General features: G+C 38.7%; 1 protein-coding gene across 1 annotated transcript in view; it reads right to left on the bottom strand.

Moving 5' to 3' along the window:
• LOC149256221 (protein CTR9 homolog) overlaps window positions 1–20,266 on the bottom strand; it is a 168,311-nt gene that overhangs the window by 99,568 nt on the left and 48,477 nt on the right. The window contains exon 3 of the mRNA XM_089460693.1: window positions 17,919–18,113. Within this exon, the coding sequence (XP_089316819.1) occupies window positions 17,919–18,113 (195 nt within the window). The remainder of the gene's footprint in view (window positions 1–17,918; window positions 18,114–20,266) is intronic.

The raw sequence follows: 20,266 nt of genomic DNA, 5'->3' as shown, positions 1-20,266 counted from the left end.
AATTATGCAACTATGGGCTTGACCTCAAAAATCCACTTTCCCTTAATCCGAATTGAGTGCTTCAAAAGTCAATTTTGGTCCTCTCGAAAAGAGGAATTTAATTCAATGGTTGGAATTTGTCACTAAGCTGCCAAATTAACACTCCCTCAAGGGGAATTTAATTCAATGGTTGGAATTTGTCACTAAGCTGCCAAATTAACACTCCCTCTCAGCTTGGGAGAAATTCCAATCGAATCATGTGATCATATGCATGTTGTCATCATGTTATGTACATCCTTAGTCATGTTTGCTTGCCTCTGCTCATCTCATGTTGATCATTCTCGAATCTAAAGGAGAAGAATCGCTACAGGGGAGCTCCAGCTACCACCCTATCTCTATCATCATCGGGGAGATTCTGTTTCCACCCAAAATCATCATCGTCGTCGTCGTCGTCGTCATCATCGTGGTCATCATCATCATCATTAGGGAGCCATGGCTACCACCCAAAACCAAAGACAATGGGCGAGATCAACCTACCCCAATGTTAAGGATCACACTCTATCCCAAAATCCCTCACAATAGGTGAGATCAACTTACTGAAGGTAAGGATCACACTCTACCTAATTGTCCCTGATCAACCATCTTAACCCTAAAGAGTCATATGGTTGAACACTTGCATCCACCAACTTGGGTGAGATCCACCTACTGCAAGGGGTAGGGATCACATCATCACACTCTATCCCAAGTCCTTCAACCCATTGGCCAGACGGGAGAGCTTATCGCACAGAGTGGGCAGGACACTAACTAGGGCTTACTTTGACTAGGGGAGATCCCAGGTCTCAACATCCTATTAGTCAGAGGTCTCTCATCCCCAGGAGCCCTATAACTCCATTCCTCACCCTGGGAACTCATCCAGGGGGAACAGCAATGCTCAGTGTTCTTGATCAACCAAGACTCTTATTTGAAAGGATCATCTCAACCAGTCCAAGTTGCTCCCTAAAGACCAAGAACTTCCCTTTCGGTAAAGCCTTGGTGAGGATATTAGCTATTTGCTCATCTGTCGAAATGTGAAGTCTCAAAGCTCCTCTTTGCACCATATCTCAAATGTAATGATATTTGATCTCTATATGCTTAGACTTGTCGTGGAACACAGGATTCTCTGACAAACGAATCTTGCTCTTGTAGTCATAATAGATAATTGTTTGTCCAAAACCTGCTCAAATAGCTCTCCAAAGAGCCTCCTCAACCAAACTGCTTCACAACTTGCCACGCTACCCTGCAATATATTCGGCCCCAGTGGTGCTAAGGACTACGGACTCCTATTTTCAGCTCATCCAAGATATCATGGCATATCCCAAACTAAAACAGCATCCTGAGGTACTCTTCCTATTGATAACATTACCAGCCCAATCTGCATCTGTATATCCACCTGGTCTAACATCTCTGGCAACATATCTCAATACAAGGTTAAAAGTCCCATGTAGATATCTCAATACATTTTTGGCAGGGACCCAAACTACGTCTTGAGTCTCAATCAAAAAATGGCTCAAAGTGTTAACAGTGAAGCATATGTCAGGGCAAGTGTTCACGAGAAACATCAAAGCACCAACCAATTGTTTATACTCAAAGGGGTTTGCTAAGTCCAATCCACCAACCTCTCCACAGAGCTTCTTGAAAATCATCTCCATAGGTGTAGGCAAGGACTTGCACTCAACCATGCCAAATCTCTCTGGCAGTTTCAAAACATCTTTTCCTTGTGAAAGGAAAATCTCGCCCGGCTTTTGCCATACTTCTAGTCCCAAGAAATAGTGCATCAAACCAAGGTATTCCATCTCGACTTCAGAAGCCAACTCCCTCTTACATTCTAGAATGAGAGGGTCTACACCTATTAAGAATAAGCCATCAACATATAATAACAAAATGAGAGGCATACCTTGGATCGTTTTGAAGTACAAGTTTGGATCAGCATTGCGTCTTGTAAATTCTAGCTTCATCAAGTAACTGCCAATGCAAGCATACCAAGCACGAGGGGCTTACTTCAATCCTTAGAGAGCTTTCTTTAATCGACATACATGGGTCTTCCTGTCATGAACTTCAAATCCTGAAGGTTGTTCAACATACACTTCTTCTTGAAGCAAACCATGTAAGAAAGCAGTCTTCACATCCATTTGATGAAGAGTCCATCCCTAACTAGTAGCAAGGGCAACTATCGAATGGATGGTTGTATATCAGGCCACAGGAGCAAATATGTCATCATAATCTTCTCCCTCTTTTTGGTACAATCCACGAGCTACAAACCTTGGCTTGTATTTTTCAATGCTTCCATCAGCCCCATGCTTGATCTTATAGAGTCATTTGGAGGTCACCATTGATCTATCCTTCGGTCTCAGCACAACATCCCAAACGTCATTTTTCATAATAGATTCATATTCTTCAGCAATAGCATTCCATTCTTGTTCCTTCACGTCTTCTTTAAAGGTATGATGCTCAGCTTGAATCATATTGCTCATAGCTACAACATATGCTTGGTACCTGCATGGCTTTTTGTTTTCTCTGAATGTTTTGTGAGCAACAGCATGTTTCTCAGTATCTTGTAGTGTGTCCTTGAGCCAAAATGGTATTTTCCTAGTTGGAGGATCACTTGGAGGAGGATCCAAGGGTCCATAGGCTCCATGGGATCATCAATGATATCATTCTCAGATTCAGGCACAAAAGGACCTTCTAGAATATCCGTATCATCATTCTTTTCTTCAAGAGGAGGAGGAAGCGGAGGGAGGTCCCTTGCTTTTCCAAGGGCAACATCTTCATCGAATGTTACTAATTTCAACCTTCCTTTGACTAGAAATATATATTCTAAATGCTTTAGAATCTTCACTATATCCAACAAATGTACCTTTTCTTCCTATGGCTTCCAACTTGTTTCTTTTGTCCTTTGGCACATAGAGGTATACGGGCAGCCAAAAATCCAGAGATAACCAATATCAGGCTTGGCACCTATTAATACTTCTTCGGGGGCTTTGTTGTCCAAAAAGCTTGATGAGGCACCCTATTTTGAACATATACCTCTATGTTTGTTGCTTCAACCCAAAGTAACTTTGGTGGCTTTTGATCATGGAGCATGGCTCTGGCAGCTTCCACAATGGACTTGTTCCTTCTCTCAGCAACTCCATTTTGTTCAGGATTGTAGGGCATAATACCCTCTTTCTTAATTCCTTCTTGCAAAAGTCAATAAATTCATTTGAGATGTATTCCCCACCGTTGTCAAAACAGAAGATTTTTATTTTCTTCCCTGTATGATTTTCAACCATAGCCTTGAACTCCTTGAACATTTTGAAGGCCTCATCCTTGTGCTTCAAATAATGTATCCATGTCTTTCTTGAGAAATAGTCGATGAAGGTGATGTAATAGAGATGACCACCAAGTGAATGTACAGGCATCAGACCACATATATCAGAATGAATGAGATGAAGGATGTTTTTCGTCTTGTTCTCGCTAAAGGGGAATGGTCCCCTTGTCTTCTTTCCACTAGCACATCCGAGGCATACTCCATCATGTTGAGCTTGAACATCGGTGATCCTAGAGACCAACTTCTTCAATTTTGGAAGAGCATCATAATGAAGATGGGCCAACCTTCAATGCCACAGCTCACTTTAATGATTTGTATTATGGGCTCGTTGTCACTGCTACAACAGCCTCCAAAATTTTGGCCTGCACACAAAATTCGAAGCCTGCCTTGATCTTGCATATTGTCATTGCAAACATTGAGACTCATTGCATGTGTTTTCTCTAAGTGCTTTGCTCTCATTTGCAAGAAAATCCAAGTGTTGTCTTTTCGCATGTTAAGTGTCACACGATGTATATAAGCTTTTTTTGGTGGTTTCAAGGGGTTATCATTGCGTAAATGAGTTATTCTTACTATGTAAATATCCATCGCACTCATTTTCAAAATTATAAGCACTGTCACACAAGTGTCGTCACAATCATCGCAAAGTGCATCTTTGGTGTCACACTTGTCGTTGCAAAGTTGTCGCACTCAGGAAAACTTGTTGTTCATGTGTTCTAGATTATCTATGTTGTGTCATCAAGTGTTCTAAGTGTGTGATCAAAGTGAAGTCTTATCACTATTCACATCAGCTTCATCAATCCCACACTTAGCCAAATTCAAAAAAACTTTTGACCAAGCAACTTAGCCTCATTCGGTCCCCTTGAATTGCGCATTGTGCAGTCTCAGCCCTCAAGTTGCAACCCTGCTTCTTGGCACTGCGCAATGCGTAATTCTTGCCTCCCAGGTTTGTGCACTACACAATCACGGTGCTCAAGCTCAGCCACTGATCCCAAAAACTGTGCAATTTCTCCCTCTTGCCCAGTCACTACTACGCACTGCGCAATCACAAGGCTCAAGCCCTAGCACAATGCGCAATCATCTGGCCTCCTCAGCCTTTTGGAACTACGCAATGGGAAAAATCAGTGCTCAAGCCCTAAGCATGGCTCCCTGAGCTCCCCAACTGCGCAATTTTCTTACTCAGTCCAGCTTGAACTGTGCATTGCGCAATGTCAAGGCTCAAGCCTAACCCCTGATTGCCTGAGCTGCGCAATTGCATAGTACTGAGCCTATCCCTTAGCTTGCCACCCGGTTCCGTCTCAGTGACTGGATTGCTATGCAGCATGTTAGACTAGAGCCTTCTCGGACTGATGTCGTCTTGTCATGAGTGAATTGCGAATGCAGGGTGCCTATCATACCATGATAGGATGACGAAGAAGGAGAAGGGGAACATGCAGGAAGACACATTTGTAGCTAAATATGCAAGCAGATCAATCAGAAGAAAGCAAAGGGACGTCAGTGTGCAACCGCTGCTCAAGATCGGATCACTAAAGACTCCTCATCTCTAAGCCATATGGAGGTGGACAGCAGAGCATTCTCAAGAAGACATATAGCAAGAAGGAACAAGAATGACTTTTTTCCACATCATCATGCAATCCATGTCATCAATGTCATGTCATGCCATGTCATGGGTCACCATGTACCACATCACTTTTGTGGATTATGTAAATTCCTATTCAAAATGTATTGTAAAGTGGAAGTCCAAAGGACATGTACAAAATATGATGAGTCGAAAAGCCATAAGAAGTCAAACAATCATGTGGGTAGTCAACGAGTCACAAGGGAGGTGAAGCATCACCCCATTGGTTACATATACACCCTTACTATATGAGCAAAGAACTTTTTCACCTTGGCTCCTCCCGCAAGGCAGCAGAGAGGCAAGCTAATTCTTTTGGGGAGAAAGTATTTGTATACATGTGTCTGGGGACTTTTACTTAATATATGAAGCCTGATGGCCAGCATGTTCTTCATGCATGGATTATTAATGTTTGTAAGACTGTTCTATGAATGTTTATGATTCATGTTTGCTTTCACCTATACTAAAGTAGTTGAACTATTTTGGTAATTTCAGTGTTTATCATATTGATAATGTGTTGTAATGGTTGCAATGTCCGTCGCATATTTGTGGACTATTCCGCTGGATGTTAGACAAATATCTCTCGTTTGTGTTTGTTTTTATCAGAGTGGTACTATTACCTCTCTCCTAGAAGCTCACCTTCTCTTCCCTCTGCAGTAGAAGAACCTTGAGACACCTACAACCAAACAATCACCAGGCACACTTGCTTTTCGAAGGCACACATGTGTTCCTCTCTCTTGCTGATAGTTAGAGCCATAGCAAATCTTTAAGAAAACGATAACCAAGTCGTATTCTGAATGGGGCTCCTATCCCAAACAGTGTGAGATCTAATTGGGACCACATATCAGGGAAACCCCTTGAATGTTGGTAGGTCCAACATTGTCAACTGGATTGCAGCTAGAAGAGGTCTTCCAGTGACTCTATAGAGTCCTTCAAACCTAGATCCCAATGTAAAGGCATTTTTTATATAGGATCCAACAGGGCAAGTAAGTACTTTTCCTTTGATGAATGCAACCCTCATTCCTTTATCTTCCAAAGCAAATATTGATACCAAATTCTTCTTCAATCCCGACACATACATCACATCATGAAGCAAAATAGATTCCCCATAGTCGAAATGAAATTTGACAAAAGCAAAGCCCTTAATGGGATGAGCGGTGTTGTCTCCAAGAATAATCTTCATATTGGTCTCCCTCTCTACCAAATTAGAGAGAACCTCCTTATATCCAAAGAAGTGATGAGAGGCCCTGTTGCACTCAAATTGTCAAAGTTTAAGGAAAGCGGAAGTACCAACATTTTTCAACAAGGATCAGATCACATATCAGCAATCCATGTGTCATGGTCATCCCATTCTACAAGTTGTAAATGATCTTAGTAAAACCTTGAGTCTATGTAACAACCTAGGTAAGCTTATAATTTGATCATGAATTCCATCCTAGGAGGTTTTTTAACCTCACTGATTACCTGTGTTTTTCGGCACGGCTAATCAGAAGAGTTTTTCCCCTCCAGCTTAAACCCCCAAAGCTAAAGTGAAAGTTATTGTTGGATTATTTGGTGAGTCCTAGTGTTTTACTCGAGTCGGATGTAAAAGTGGTTTGCGAATAATTTAGGCTAAGTGGCTTAATTATTTTATTACAAATAACTTGGTTTACTAGATCATATTGAGTCGCAAATGGCTCATGTGTCTTGAGGGTCTAAGGCGAATGTGTATTCCCTCTTTGAGTCTTGTAAATGAAAAATTATATGTATTAGAGGGTTGGAAAAATAATTAATCCCCTTGTGTGTAAATTAATTAATTTTTCTGGCAAAATAAAATTAAATCCTAAGCCAGAAAATTAATTAATTAGAGTCAAAATTAAATTATCTAGGAAAATAAATTCTTCAAATGGAAAAATTTGTGGGTCTTGAAAGAATCAATTTTTAGAGGTCTTCCACAAAGGGAATATTGTCTTTTCCAAGAAAATTTTGGACCCTTGGACGTTGGTGGTTAAGTCAAAGTCAAATTTTTGAGGAAATTAACTCTAAATAATTAACTGAGCTAATTAAATAGAACTAAATGATAAATTCAAAAATTCCTCGAAAATAAGAAATCAAGGGCCAATATTAAAAGATCTTGAAGTATTTATCAACGGCCAAAATTATTTTTGACAAGGAACAAAAAAACTAACCGTTATTTTTCCATTTGGAGAATTTATCTATAAATTAGAGAGTCATTTGAGTCTCTAGGCATCTTGATCTCTGGCTAGAAAATTTATGCTGGAGCAGCTTTGTAACTATTGTCTCGTTGGGAACTATTTTTTCAATCATAATAAAGTCTTTGGGTGTAATTCAACATGTTCTTGCTTATTGATTTGTGGTATGTGCTGACTACGGGCATCTCTATGTTGTGTTGAATATTGGTAAGATTTATTTTTTCATTAGATGGAGATAGAACCGTACTATTGATAGTTTTGGGCTAATCTTACGTGGTTTGATTCCCCATGTGATCTAACAAATTATTTTGAGATAAATTCATGGTGTTTGCAAGTACTTCAGTCCTTGGCCTCCAAGTTCACAAACTTGGGCAAGAATCACTATTTTGCTTGGATTCCAAATATTTATATGGTAGATTAAATCTTCGCTAAGGCTATAGTATACATTGGGGTTTCTAAAGTATTTTTAGCCATTCTTCAAAGGAAAAAACTCCATAAAAATATTTTTCTCAAAAATTTAAAATTTTTAAAACCCTTGTATATTTGTAGATCTTGTGAATAATTTTGTAGATCTAACTTGTAAATTATTTTTTCTAACTTGGGTTTTGGGGATTTTTAGTATTTTGTATATATTTGGGGTTTGGGTGTTTTTATTTTCATTTTTGCAAGTTGGATCAAGGAATCAAGTGAGAGAAGAGCTAGATCTAGGCCCTTGAGGGTAAGATCTAGTCTCTAGATAATTTTGCAGGGACATTTACTGAAGATTTGACGAAAAAATTCAAATCTAGAAGAGGAAAAAAAATCAAGACACGGGTTTTCAATTTTTGGCCTCTTTCCATTTCAGCCCCCGATCTATCATCTTGGCCTTTTTATCCCAACAATTTTGCTTCCCTTAGCCTTGCTCTCCAATTCATGGCCTCTTTTGCCCCAAAATTGACCCGAAACACTAAGTTGAAGTTCTAAAGCTAAATACTTGGCAGTTTTGCAATATTGTCCACTTTACTCACATGCACCTATTGATTGATGGGTCAACCTAGGAATTGTTCCTCTCCTTAGACTTGGAACCGCCTAAAGTGGCCTTGGGATAGCCCTCTCAAAACTAAGTGTGGCAACTTGTTTACAAATAATCAGCTAGAAAGACATTTGAAGGCAATGCTTGTGTGAAGTACTTGTGGGCCTTTAGCAATAGGTATGGTCCACTATGATACTTTTATGGTTTCTTTACTTAATGATGATGATCTCACTTGATTTTGAGAGTATGTCTTAGATGTTTCTTCCCAAGTACATTTGATGTTCCTCAACACATATCTTGGCAGTTCCTCAACACCTTGATGAGGGCGTCTAGCCTAAAATGAGAGCACTTACAAGCAATGAAAGTTGAAATGTTGAACAAAGAAGCTAGAGCATTGCTAGGATTGATGCAGCACTACAAAGGACCCAGGACATCCCCATGCTAGCCTTGCAACTTCTTGATGGACTTTGCCTTTTTCTTGGACCCTATTAAGGATGATGATGACTTTTGTTCCTTCTATAGCTATGGAACACTCCTTGATGATGACTTCATGCCCTAAGTTTGCAACGTCGCCCTTGTATGCCCTAGGGTGATAACATGGACTTATTGATGATGATGTGTGGTTGAGGACTTGTCACTTGGGGATGTGTCTTTTCATGTTGATGAGGTGACTTTGAGTGAGAAGCACTTTTGGACCACTTCTAGCACATAACTTGATTGAATAACTCACCTTGGAGGATCATGACATGCTGGGAGAGCCTTTTCTCTCACACGTTTGGAGTAAAAGGAGAATTTTTCTTATGTTTTATCATTTTGAGACCTAGCTTCTAGGTCGACATGTAACCTATTAAACTTACGAACACTTAAAGTCGTGTTTTTAGAGCTTCTATTGTAAAATAACGGAAATTTGACTTGGTTACCCTCTCTTATAAATGGAGGTGAGTCGGATTCCTTGAATCATTGTCACACACACTCATATCTTTCTCTTGCAAAGAGTGTGTAATAGCTCTCTCTCTCTTTCTCTTGGGCACAATGGATCACTAGGGTAGCAAATTTGTCTTGGGGAGGATATTTATTACATCAAGAGACTTTCTTGGATTGATGAGGTGATGCTTGGATGAATGGAGTAAGTTTATTGTTATTTTCTTCCATTTTGCTATAATTATTGGATTAGGATTTTATTAAACCTTCTTAAAAACTTGTTATGCCTTTTGTCAACTCTAATTCTTTTATATGCAAAACATGTCACTAGGTATCCATCAAGGAAACTAGACTGCATTCCTTGACCTTAAATCTCCTCTTAGTTAAAATCGCTAGGGTTTGGTGGAGAACCCACTTTTTCTCTCCCCCTCTTCATCCAACATCTTCTACCTTTGACTTCGTCCCTTTGACTCCATATACCCAATTGATTGGAGGCACTAGTCTATGCGCATCGATCATAATAAATTTATTCTCCCTTTATTATTTTATTGTACACTACAATTAGGGTTTGGAAAAATCTGCATTTACTAGTTCAAATTAACCTATATGTTAGTCATAAATTAAGGCTTATATCTATTAATTTTGGAAGGTAAAATTTATCATTTCGAGCATTTTCCACCCATGATGTCTAGGGTTTCCTAGATTTTTTGTGCCTTTTTAGCCATTAGAAACTTTGTGTTAACCTATCTCTTGTTTACCTTTTCAGTAGCCTTGGATATTTTCTTGATAACATCATTAATAGGCTATTTTTCATTTGTTGTCATAAATTTTGCATGATGTAAAAGTGCACCTACCTCAAAACCTAATTTTTAACAATAATCTGTTAGTTGATGTCTAGGGTTAGGGTTCCACCCTTGGAGAATGTAGATTGGGGTTTTGAGATGAAACCCTAGTGTGTATTTGGTGAAAGAGAGATATCTCGCATTGGAGGAATTCTTTAAGTGACTCGTGTGTTGGAGCTCCTTGGTTAAGCTAGGGTTCTCATTGTTTTCCGTATCTAGGGTTTTGGGAAGCTAGTGGATTTTACTAACCTTGTGATAAGGCTATGGTATGTACAACCACTTCATTTTATGTATATTAATAACAATTCTAGTTGTACAATACTTGAATAAATTGCATATTTGATTTTTAGCCATCTATATTCTTCATGATTTGTAATTTACAACTATATGTCTTACTAATTTGACATAATAGAAATTATGTTGAGCAATTTAACATAGCAATTGATGTAGGTAAGGTTTGTTTTATTGTTGTAAGGGTTTTCAGATATGGTTTGTGCATGATATGATTGACTATAGGTTCGAGTTTTTAAGGATTGAAATATTATCCATATTCGTTGTTTTGTTGATATTAAATAACATCCCTAAGGCTGAATTCACAGAGTTAAGATCAAAGAAACCTCTAATTAAAAGGTAAAATGTTTGAATTCCAAATTTTAAGAAATTTCATCAATGACAAAGGCGTCAAGAGAGATCTGTTGATTTTGGGTAGCATCAGATGTGCTCTAGCTCCGAAACTTGGCGGAGGGGCTAAAACACGTGAGATCTCCAAGACCCATAAATCGTTTGGAGAAATTCCAACCAGCTAAGAAGTTATTAAAATAACTATTATTTTTTATGGGTTCCTAACTCTAAACTTAGGAAAATAAAATACTAATGTGTATTAGTAAGAATATGGGTGAGAAAGTTCTAAGTGACGAGGGTCAAGCCAATTCTAATCTTAGTTGTTGAATAGGGACTTAATCTCGGGCGTTGATTCGTCAATAGGAAAAGTATAAGAGGAGGCTTGAGGATCAGATGGAGATACATCGAAGAGATCAAAGAGTTCGATTTTTCTAGGGCGAGGTTTGCTGAGAAAATCGAACTAGTGATCTGAGTTGCAGTGAGGGGCAATTTGGCAAGGGAACTTCAATACAAGACCGAAGAATACATAGCAGAGAGCAAAGAAGCACCAGGAGAGACAACGCAGTCCTAGAGAGGGTGACACCACAGAGGCTGTAGGGGCTGACGCAGGTGATGCAGGGCCTTAAAGGCAGTGCTGGGGAGATTCTGTGGGGCAACGAAGGAGCAAATCAGCAAAATCAACTTTCTGAGCAAGGGAGGCTCACTGTTGCGGTGATGCAACTCTTAGAGGAGTGACGTAGTTCCAGCGCAAAGCTTAGAGCAGCCATCGTTGTCCAGCACTGGGAATAGTCAGGTCACTTTGGGGTTTGATCATCCAGTTGTTGACTTTGTTGGAATATCTGTCTCCAGATAGAGGTACTTTTGCCAAGGATATTCTCTGTTGGCTGAGCCATATCTGGCACCCTAGTTGTGTATTCAAGAATCTACTTAATAATACAAACACTCTATATGTTGCACCAATTTTCCTGAATTGGGTTTTCCCGGGGACGATTGTCCATACAGTTCATGATCTGTATGTATGTGTAGGCTGCAATAGTGTTTACATCGATGATTATGTAATTAAATAACTTGCTAATGCAAAGAACAAGTAGGAGATGTTAAACCAGTAATTGCAGTAGGGGATTCTGATGTGTTAGATTCAGAAATTTTCACAAGATAAAGTATACCCAATTCAACAAGAAATGACTAGGTTGTCAGTAGTCTAAGCTAAGGAGAGCAACCCTTCAAAGGAGAGGATGCTAGGTTCAAAAATCTCATTTATCCTAAAAGGGAGTTTACAAATGTTGTGACTCATATTCTATGTAGGTAGAGATGACAAACCTAAAGGCTTCAAGATCAAGACAATGACCCCAAAACTCAAATCCATTAGATAACAAAATTAACAGATATGCTAGTTATATATATATATAGAGAGAGAGAGAGATTACACCATGTGAAATTTCCTATATTAGAGCAAACGAAAATTAACCTTCTAACTTATGCAGTTTATTTGTCTTCAGAAATTATTACAACAAATAACGATTAATTCACTACTGCAACTTTCACAAATAAAATATAGGAACTGAGAAAATATTCAAAATAATGCACACACAACAAATTTAACACCAGTATTTTTGGACAATACTCCCTAGAAAAACACCAACATGGGGAAAACCGATCTCCCAATGAGGGTATTATTATTAATTCTTCAGTGAAATTGAAAAATACAATTGCTTGCCTCTCACTAGCAAACCTCTAGCATATAATTTCTCCAAGTAATCTAGAAACACAAAGACTCCTCTACAAATCAAGTCGGCCACCTCCCAACCTATTCGCACCTCCCCTTGTTCTTGCACTAGTGACTAGATATGTGTACCATTGGCTCTAGAAAATTCAATCAACCTTCGAAAATTTGTTTTGAAACCATACTACCTCCTGCTACTCACAGAAGTCAGTCACACCTCCTCCGGATGTTAATCCCAGCACTGGAAATCAATCTATAGCCTCTGTAACTCGCACTAGGTAACTCGCAATGTGCACCTCCTCATACGGCCTCTCTGCAAATAAATTTTGCCTCCTTTTATGTCACTAGAATGCTGGAAACTATGTGGAAAATTTCTTTGAAATTTTTTTCTCTAGTGTCTTTGTTGAAACCCCATTGTTGGTGTCTCCCTCTATGCCCTTTCTCTCACTACAAATCACACCACTGAGTCTCTGTTGTGTCTTCTCCAAGGCCACATTAACTTGCTCTTATAATCTCTCGTTGAGCAACCAACGACCACGATCTAATCATAATTAATGACTAAGATCAGCTTGACCCCATCAAGTGACTTTTCTAGAAGTATCAAGAGAAAAATCGATTTTCCTCAATAAATCTGATTTAATTAACCAATTTTTCTAAGTTAGACTTAGGGAAATAATTGATAATTAGCTAATTAATCTAATTGAGGTATTTCTTGAGAAACCTTTTTTGGGTATTGGAGAAAATGTGTTCCTTATCCTCATAGGCACCATAGAGACTAGAACACATGTTTGCTGCTACCAAAAACTAACACACCAAGTGTTACATGAAGGCGCACACATGCAAACAAAGTAATCAGAGTTATGAAGTACCTAGTTTCTCTTAATTCTCTTCTGAAGGAAGTGTTAGGACATAGGAGATATATCTTGCAAGTGTTGAGAAATATAGGGCATGAATAGTTAAAAGAGTTCTTTGCTTGATAATTACTTGTGATATACTTTTACTTCTTGGCTTATACTATATAGTCTTTTCTTTGTTATGTTATTATTGTGTTCTTTTCATCAAGGCAATCACCAATATGCACAATCAATGACAACTACAAGTGACACAGCATGTAGGCTTGTCAGCCATGGCCAAAACCTCTCACCTCTTGAGAGGAAAACCCGATCAAAATTCTTCTTCTAGATCTTCAATTGATGAGTACCAAGACCATGACACAAACCCTTGACTTCAGTATCCTCCCAAGAACCTAGTCACTAACCTTAATGCTATGCCTCCTCCTTTTCTTGATCTCAAATTGCTCTCCTCGACTCCTTCTAAAGAAACTCGGTCTCTGTCCTTCACACTGCTTCTTCTCGACTTCCTTTAGAGAAACTCAGTCTCTATGATCTCATTGGCTTCCTCTAGGGAATATTGGTCTCTAGATCTCTATCTCAATTACCCAGAGGAAACCTCCTTCCCTACCCAAGAGAAACCTTCTTTGTTGCCCAGAAGAATCCTCCTTCCCTGCCCCAAAAGAAGCCTTCTTCGCTGCCCAGAAGAATCCTCCTTCGCTGCCCAAAAGAAATCGTCTTTGCTGCCCCAGAAGAATCCTCCTTCGCTGCCCCAGAAGAAATCGTCTTCGCTGCCCCAGAAGAATCCTCCTTCGCTGCCCCAGAAGAAACCTTCTTACATTTCTTCGTACTTCTCTTTGTAGCCCTTCTTCTTCGCACTTCCCTTTGTAGCCCTTCTTCTTCGCACTTCTTCACCAAGTGTATGTCGAGTTGCTTGTCGAATTGCTTGCCATCAAGTGAGGTCGAGTTAGGCTATATATACATTTCTTCTCATGTCCTTTAGGCCGACATGATCTCAAGAGTTAGGCCGACTTCTTCTAGCATGTTCTTCCATCGTTGTAGGTTGACTTGAAGAGGATAAGTGACAAGGTCTTGGAAGATACTTTACATAGACAATTTTGACCTTTTACAAAGTGTAACATGACTTCATTACATGACAATCACTTTATCATTTTATGACTAGATGACAAATAATTCCTAGAGACTTTCAATGGGAGTCTTGACTCAAAAACACAATCTCTTGCTCATGAAACCCATGAAGCAAGTCAATACAATAATTTTATTTTTTTTTTCTTTACATCACATTACATAAAGTCATAATTACATGTCATTAGGAGACCGAACCTAGGTACACTTTTAAACAACAAGGACCACTTAAAACAAACATATCAGGCTAATCACTTCCTTCTTTTCCTCTACAAAAACAATTGGTGGTAGAAAGCAACATGCAAAGCCAAAGACCCATGACACATCTATATCACACACCTCCTCTTGACCCTTAACTAGTGAACCCGCCAACCAACATGCTATTTCAAAGATCCTATTCTCATGCAATACAATGTCCCACCCACCCTACTTTAAGATCGACCATGTCATCACCAACGTTTTTCTAACAACATCAAGTGATAGGAGAGTATCAACAAATATTCCCAATTTCATCCTAGAGTTACACAACCAAGTCCTTTCATACCAAGATTCTCCCCCTAACAACATTGCCAAGCAATGTATCAACTTTTATGTCTTTGGAAATTCATTTAGGATGCCTTCATCTTCCTAATTCACTTCCAATATTGTTTATACTATGATCTTGGGAACTTCCTCTTCCCCCTCTCTCTTTCTACTCCCATTGATGATGATGAGTTGTCGTTTATCATGTTGTATATGCTTTTACATTTGGCTATTTTTCTTATTTAATAGCTTAGTCTAGTTTAATTTATCCTTTAGCGTCTAGGAGTTGCTTCCAACTCCAACAATGTGCCATTGCTAGATTGAACCTTTTCTACCGACTTTGTGGTCATTCATGAACATCAATATAATTATGTTATATTCTTATCTTGACACAAATATGTGGCCTATTTCTCTACCTATATAATTTCCATAAAGATCCGTGTCAAGGAAATAAAAAAACGCACTAACCCAAACATCTTAGTCTATAGTCCCCCATGATGTAATTTCTATAATAAATAACTGAATTGTAGAAACATGGACCATTAAAAGTTGAAATTTCTCTCCAATATGGTTTTTCTTAAAAACTCAAAGGCCTTAACCTTTGAAGTTACATGACACAAACTCATAACCTTTTCACACCATGATATGCACACTACATGAATATAGAAAGCATCTAGGTTTTGGTTTTCCTTAAGGTCTCTCAAGCAATCTAGTTTCTTTAAATGCTCACACAATTGCACACATATGTAACTACTTAACAATAATGAATTCCAAACCACTGAGAGCTATTTATTGTTAGGTTCCAAGTTGCTTGATAATTGTTTAAACCACACGAGGAGTGTGGTTCATGTGCATAGTGAAACCCAGGCCCCTTATATCTTAAAAAATTTGGTTGATTAAAATTTGAGTAGCTTACTATAGATAGATGCTTTAACCTTAGGATATGTGCTAGACGAGACACTTGTGGAATTAGTTATCTTATTTGGCAGTTGACATCTTCTACATCAATCCATGTTGCGGATGGGGCCTTGGCATAAGATGTGAAGCTATCTCGTGAAGGAGTGCCAGGCACTAAGAGGAAAATGATTTCATTGTAGGAGCACCAAGACCATGTGACAAACTCTAGCAGGTTGAGAGCTTGCCTTAAGGGAATCTTGTTTGGAGTGCACACCACATGGAAGTTTCGTTGTACCAAATACACATTTGGAGGAGTTAGAGCTAAGGAGCCTTACTTGAATAGTGTGCAATATTGATATGAGGTACACTTGACATGTGGAAACTTAGCTTGACAAGCGCATCAGTGAAGTCCAACCACCTTGCAACCTAGGTCAAGGCATTCAACGAATTTCAAGCTTGCAATTTGAAATTCACCAAATTTTAAGGCAAATCAAATTAATTTGGCTCAGATTTAGCAAATTCCAAACAGAATTCAATTCAAAATTTGAGCCCAAAATTCAAGCGAATAAATTCAACTGAATCAAATTCAATGCTCAAAATTTAAGATTAAAAAAATGAAAAAAAAAACCTAGGCTCTTTTCACATGGTTTTTGGCTCATTTTGTGTGGTTTTTCCCACCTCCATGATTTTCTTCTCTCCCAAGGTCATGTGGCAATTGTAATAGCAGCTTTCCCAAGCTACTCTGCAACTCTAGACTCTGCATTCAGATCTCCGCGAGTCTGGACTCTACACAACCGTGAAGTTGTCAACACTATTCTGTACACCCACAACCCTCCTTCACAAGCCTATGAGTCTAACCATCCATTGTGGATTTATCTCCCAGGGTGCAGTTTCAATCCAGTTTACATTTTCTTTCTTTCCATGCAATTATACAGCTCTGTAAAGGATCACAATTTAGTCATTGAAATAATTATTCGTAAACTATGATCATGTTTAGACTTTTTTCCTTAAAATCATTAGCCTGTCACTAATTTATTACAAAAAGACACATAATATTTCTTGAATATTTTTTGGTGTTTGTGTTAGGGTTTAATTAATGTATCTTCCTGGAACTTCTAGATTGGTTCAGTAATCATTATCACTAATTTGTCATGGTGGATACATCTGTCAAGGATTGGATTCATTGTTTTTATCCATACAATGAATTGTTTGATATAAATTTAGTACGCTTTCTACTATTAAACGGATGTGGAAATACTAACATGATGTCCATCAATGTTTAATATATGAATATATGTCCTTCTCTAAGCTGATGAATACCAGAATTATCCATTAGGCATATCCTTCTTCTTAATCTATCGCTTATTTAACTTGAGGTATCTATGTTACGGAAATGATGGTGCCAATTGGAGGTACTTCGGTGAGTATGTGTTAATTAGACTGTTTGTTGTCTCCACTTCACCCTTTATCATTTATCAAACACGCCATCATTAACCTGGCAATACATTTTAAACAATTGTTCTGAGGTCGTTTTGGGGCAATTATCATTTCTGACATATAGAGGGTTACCCCCTCTAGTCCAAGACCCAGCTTAGGACCAAAAGCAGGGAAGTTTTCTAAACTTCCATTGGGTGCCTTGGCATCAACCTTTAATAGGGTCAATCCAGGGAACAACACTTTGTAAAGGCTACGGTATTGTACTTGGCTTTATATTGTACTAGTAAGAAATAGTATCATTTCTGTCACAAATAATATTGTTGCAGATCTGAATTTTCAGACATTGTCTCATATTTTAAGTTTCATGGCTGTTTTGATATGCTGATTTATTGGAAAGCAAGTATGGAATGTTAGATGACATTTAGATGAAACTTTGGATCTGAAACATCCCATTATGTTTTCACTGTAAGTAAATGTGATTTGCGGATCTGCATACTTGACCAGTCCGATGTCCTAAGAAAACACTGCCATGTGACTAAAGGACTAAATGTCAATCAAGGTATTATCAAGTACATTAACACAAATGGTGTATTATTATAGGTGACATAAAAGCCATGGAATAATAGTATTCCCACAAATCAAAGGGCACCATTACTTGCAGATGTAATGAATTAAGGCAGTTTGCAAGACAACCACATATCAAGTACATTAAATAGGCCTTGCCACAAACAGTAGAATACATGACCAACAAACCTCTCAAAACCCATCAAGAGAACTGTTCTCATGAAATTTTAGGAACCATGAATAAGAAATTGAAAAGAAAACATAGATTTCGGACCTTTTCCAACCCAAGTAGAAGGTTCATGTTTATCAATTCTGGAAGCCTTATTATAATAATGGGTTGCACGGATGAAAAACTCTTCCTTTTCTCTCTGCTTTGTCTCAATTTTACCAATGTTGCTGTAATATGCACCAAGCGCATTTAAAATAGCAATTCTGTCATACCTTACATCAGAATAGTATTCATCAATTTCTGCATCACACAGAACAATCTATCAATATGCAACATAAATACTCAAGTGCTTCCAAAGTTCTAAGAAGTGATATAAACAGTTGCACAATAAGATGAATCATATCCATTTCACTGCAAAATATTTAAGAACAGGCAAAACAATGCAAAACAGACCCATTCAAGAACTCAATGCAAGTTTAACACTTTCATGATTCATCATGTATACTACAAGTAAAAAAAATGCAGAAATCCTCATACAATGCCCACTGCCAACCACTAAAACAAGAGCGTCCAAAGACTTGAGGCACCAAACAAAACTACAAGCTAGTGAACTCCACCCTGAAGAAGAGTCAAATGCAGAGTCTGCACATGATCCCAACAGAGCCTACCAAACTAGCAATCACACAACATAGGCTTCATCATTTTAGAATGGCACTTTGTTAAATTTTGTAGCTATGGTCGGTCTTCATAATTAATGTTTTAGCCCTTCAAATATATGTAATAATAAATACAAGACATGTTCTTCATGTCAGCTTCAAAAGAGGGAATTTTGAATTTCTAAAATTGAATTTTTGGCTCCAAGAATGTCAAGTCAGCCCTCCAAAAGATCAAGTTGGCCTGACCCTTTGGAGTCTGGACACACCACTTCAGGTTCATCCAATCACTATATATACCCTTGTAAGAGATCTAATTGCTCAAACTCTATCAATAAATTCTACAGCAAAGAAGAGGGTTTTCCTAGTTGGGTTTCCCAACAAAAATTATTGTGTTGATTTGTGTGACTGTGTTGCTTGTAAGTGTTAAGAAATTATGTCTTGGTGAAAGAAATTTTGGTTTCAGTTTGCAATTGCCTTAGTTTCAGATTATTCAGCTAAGCAGTTGCATAATTTCGTGGAAAATTAACATGGTATCAGAGCAGAGATCCACATAAAGACCAGCACACAGAAATCAGTTTGTGAGTTTTTGAAGAGCAGTTCTTTGGACAAGGAGGGTAGCATTCCAAGGACTAAGATCAGACCACTGTTTAGAAGGAACCTCTAACTTCTGCTCATGGAAGGAGAGGATCACAATAGTGTTGAAAGATAATGATGGGGGAGAATTTATCAAACAGGCTCTAGCGCCACCTCAAGATCCCCGACAGTTGGCCCAACATGCTAAGAATGACACCAAAGCAAAGAGGATTATTCTAGAGGGGGTCAAAGATCATATTATTCCTCATCTCCATGAGAAGAAGACAGCATTTGTGATGTTCAAAGCTATCCTAGATCTGCATCAGGGGTCCAGTGATGCCAGGAGGCTTGCTCTCAAGGAGAAGCTAAGGGTATTTAGATGAGCAAAGGAGAGCCCATCATCACATATCTTTCAAAATTCACTCAAGTTAGAGATGAGCTAGGGGTGCGGGTGTGACAGTACCAAACAGTGACCTTGAGAGTCTTGCACTACTAGGACTTCATTCGTCTGGTGTAGCATCCAAGATGCAGTAAGTGGAAGAAAAAATTTTCCTAGTTGGGAAAGGTTATGGAGTGATTGCATTCAAGAAGAAATCCAGAGAGGGACCAAAGATGGTAGATCAACAAAGACAGAGGATGAGAACTTTGCCTTGGCAGGAAAATCCAAAGGCAAGAAAGGCAAAGGGAAGGCCAAGTCCAGTCAGAAGGGAAAGAAGGATCTGAGCAAGATCAAGTGATTCCATTGCCACGAGTTTGGGCACTATGCTACTAAGTGTCCTAATTGGAAGAAGAGATCCAGCAAGGATCATGTGGCTGCATCAACTGAGGTAGATGGATTTGCTTCTCAATTTGAGAAAGATTTATCATTGATAGCTTGCTTGGCAAGCTCAATAGGCGGGAGCACATGGTATATTGATTCTGAAGCATCCTTTCATATGACCAAGAAAAAGGAGTATATCAGCCAGTTAAAGGAGAAGGACATGTAATTTCAGATTGAGCCAAGAGATGATGGCAAGTACGCATCTAGGGGAGTTCAAACTATCAGCTTTGAGAGGGAGTCTGAGAGCCACTCCATTTCAATGATGTTCTCTATGTTCCAGGCTTGAAGAAGAACCTTGTTTCAGCAGCTACCCTTGAGGACAAGGGAAATGATGTCATCTTCAGCAGAGGTATGTCTTACCTCGAGCACTTAGCTTCTAGATCAATGCAGCCAATAGTGTGAGG

This window comes from Pinus tabuliformis, chromosome 7 (genome assembly GCF_031772625.1).
Source record: "Pinus tabuliformis cultivar Carrire ecotype Pingquan chromosome 7, CPIR1, whole genome shotgun sequence".
NCBI lineage: Eukaryota > Viridiplantae > Streptophyta > Pinopsida > Pinales > Pinaceae > Pinus > Pinus tabuliformis.
The sequence above is the reverse complement of the archived record's forward strand: the minus strand, read 5'-3'. Positions and strand labels throughout refer to the sequence as shown.